Raw genomic sequence first — 1,922 nt, 5'->3', positions numbered from 1 at the left:
CTTCTTGTGCACCTCCAGCCTTCTCAGTCAGTAGAGCATGGGAAGCTGAAAAGTCCTTGACTAGTGTAAGAACTACTTAGCAACAGCTAAAACATCGGTGTGTTATCAACATTATTCTCATCCTAAATCCAAAACACAGCACTGTACCAGCTACTAGGAAGAAAATTAACTCTATCCCAGCCGAAACCAGGACACAAGGGAAAGATGATTTACTTCTGTTTAGCAGATGATGGAAATAGGTTAAGAACAGAGGAGCCTACATTCTCCCAGCTTCAGAAGTTTCATGAATTTGCGAAAGCAAATTTGCTGAGTAAACTCTGCCTATAAAGCCATGCTGTGCTTGATAGCTTGCGCTGCCTGCAGCCTCAAAATCCAAATAGAAGGATCCTTGTACATGAAGCGAGTAGCTATTCTGTTGTGTAATGCACTCTAACAGCCCCTTCACTTCCTGTTACAGGCTACTTCCGAGGGGAGAGAGGAGAACCTGGTGAGAAAGGTACAGCCATATAGTCCTTCTCTTCCCCTGTCCTATTCCTTGGCTCTGGCAATGCACAAGTTTGGGGTGCATGTTGCCACAAGGGGCAAGTGGCAGTGAGAAAGATGAAGCTGGTTTATACTTGAAGAAAAAGAGTGTAAAGTTAGTTTGCCACTTAAACTGTAGAGGGCCTGATCCCATGCAGAGCTAATACAGGAGGCCCAATCTTGCATTGTGCCAGCGTGAAAGGCCAGATCCTGTTTGCCACTAGTGGGATGGGTCTGATCCTACACTATTCAAGTGTGAAGTGTCCCTGTTCACCCATAACTCCTTCACATTTCATTGAAGGTGGGAGAGCGACTAGAAAAACAAAATTAATGAGTAATCATTGGAAATATCTCCAGGATCTCTCCTGATGTTTTTTTTAACTCTTTTCTCAGGTGACATGGGAATGCAAGGTCCCAGAGGTGAGTCTGGAGTTACCTGCTTTCTCAGGTAGATTGGCAGCCTGCCATAGGGCCTGGGTAGCAAATGGATTTTTGTTACTCCAGAAGTTAGAGAAGCTGATGCATTCTGTAGTTCGGAGATTATCATGATGGTTGGGTTTTTTTGCTCTTCTTCCGGGCAAAGACAGCAGAAGAGAAAACAGATCTCACTTTGAATCTAGAAACTTCTTTCACCTGGATGAAAGTCCTTCCTGAAGCCAAGCTCTACCTGGTTTAATCACAGAGTGCTTCAGAGGATTTTGTGTGGTGTAAATGATTCAATCCATTGCATAAATACAAGGGGGCCAATGTGGCATTGGTGGAGACGGTAGAACTTGTAAACATGCCAGGAACATCAACCCCTTTTTATGGGGGGTGAGGGTCAGCCAAAGTGACAAACAGGGAAGACCTATTCCCCACTGACTGTCTATTTCTTTCTCCCTACAGGAGAGCGAGGACTTCCTGGTGTCCCAGGTGGGCAGTAGTACAATTCCACTTTGAGGGAGGACATTCAGTGACATTACTGTAGACAAGAGCAAATTTTGCACTGCAGACCTAGCTCGAGGCGGTTCTCTGAAGAGTCAATATTTAGCATAGACTAAGTCACTTGATTAATACCTTGGTGCTGAGCTACAGACACAGCTCAGAGACTTGGTTACAAGCAAGGCCTCAGCCTGACTTCCACTTAGTTGAACATGCCTAATTTGGGGGTGTGAAGATCCCAGCCTGCCTTTGAAAGAGTCCCACAGCTGCATGAGTACTTGGCCCAACTTCCTTGTGCCCTTATATGTATTGTGTTCTTCTAAAGAGATCCCTGTTCAAGTACCCACCTTCCAAGTAATATATTCTTTACCCCGGCTGATTAATCCCTCCAGGTTTCAGGTTCCCCTAATTTGCATGTTATTCTTTCATGGTACACAGACAAGGACTCTGAACATTTGTTGTGTTTTTCTTCCCAGGCA

General features: G+C 44.8%; 1 protein-coding gene across 1 annotated transcript in view; it reads left to right on the top strand.

Annotated features, from left to right (window-relative positions):
- Nucleotides 1–1,922, top strand: part of COL17A1 (collagen, type XVII, alpha 1) — a 36,859-nt gene that overhangs the window by 15,083 nt on the left and 19,854 nt on the right. Inside the window, exons 17-20 of the mRNA XM_009328442.1 lie at nt 458–496; nt 916–942; nt 1,408–1,441; nt 1,920–1,922. The exon at nt 1,920–1,922 is cut by the window's right edge and continues 77 nt beyond it. Coding sequence (XP_009326717.1) covers nt 458–496; nt 916–942; nt 1,408–1,441; nt 1,920–1,922 — 103 coding nt within the window. The remainder of the gene's footprint in view (nt 1–457; nt 497–915; nt 943–1,407; nt 1,442–1,919) is intronic.

Source organism: Pygoscelis adeliae, unplaced genomic scaffold (assembly GCF_000699105.1).
Source record: "Pygoscelis adeliae isolate BGI_AS28 unplaced genomic scaffold, ASM69910v1 Scaffold317, whole genome shotgun sequence".
Lineage (NCBI taxonomy): Eukaryota > Metazoa > Chordata > Aves > Sphenisciformes > Spheniscidae > Pygoscelis > Pygoscelis adeliae.
The sequence above is the reverse complement of the archived record's forward strand: the minus strand, read 5'-3'. Positions and strand labels throughout refer to the sequence as shown.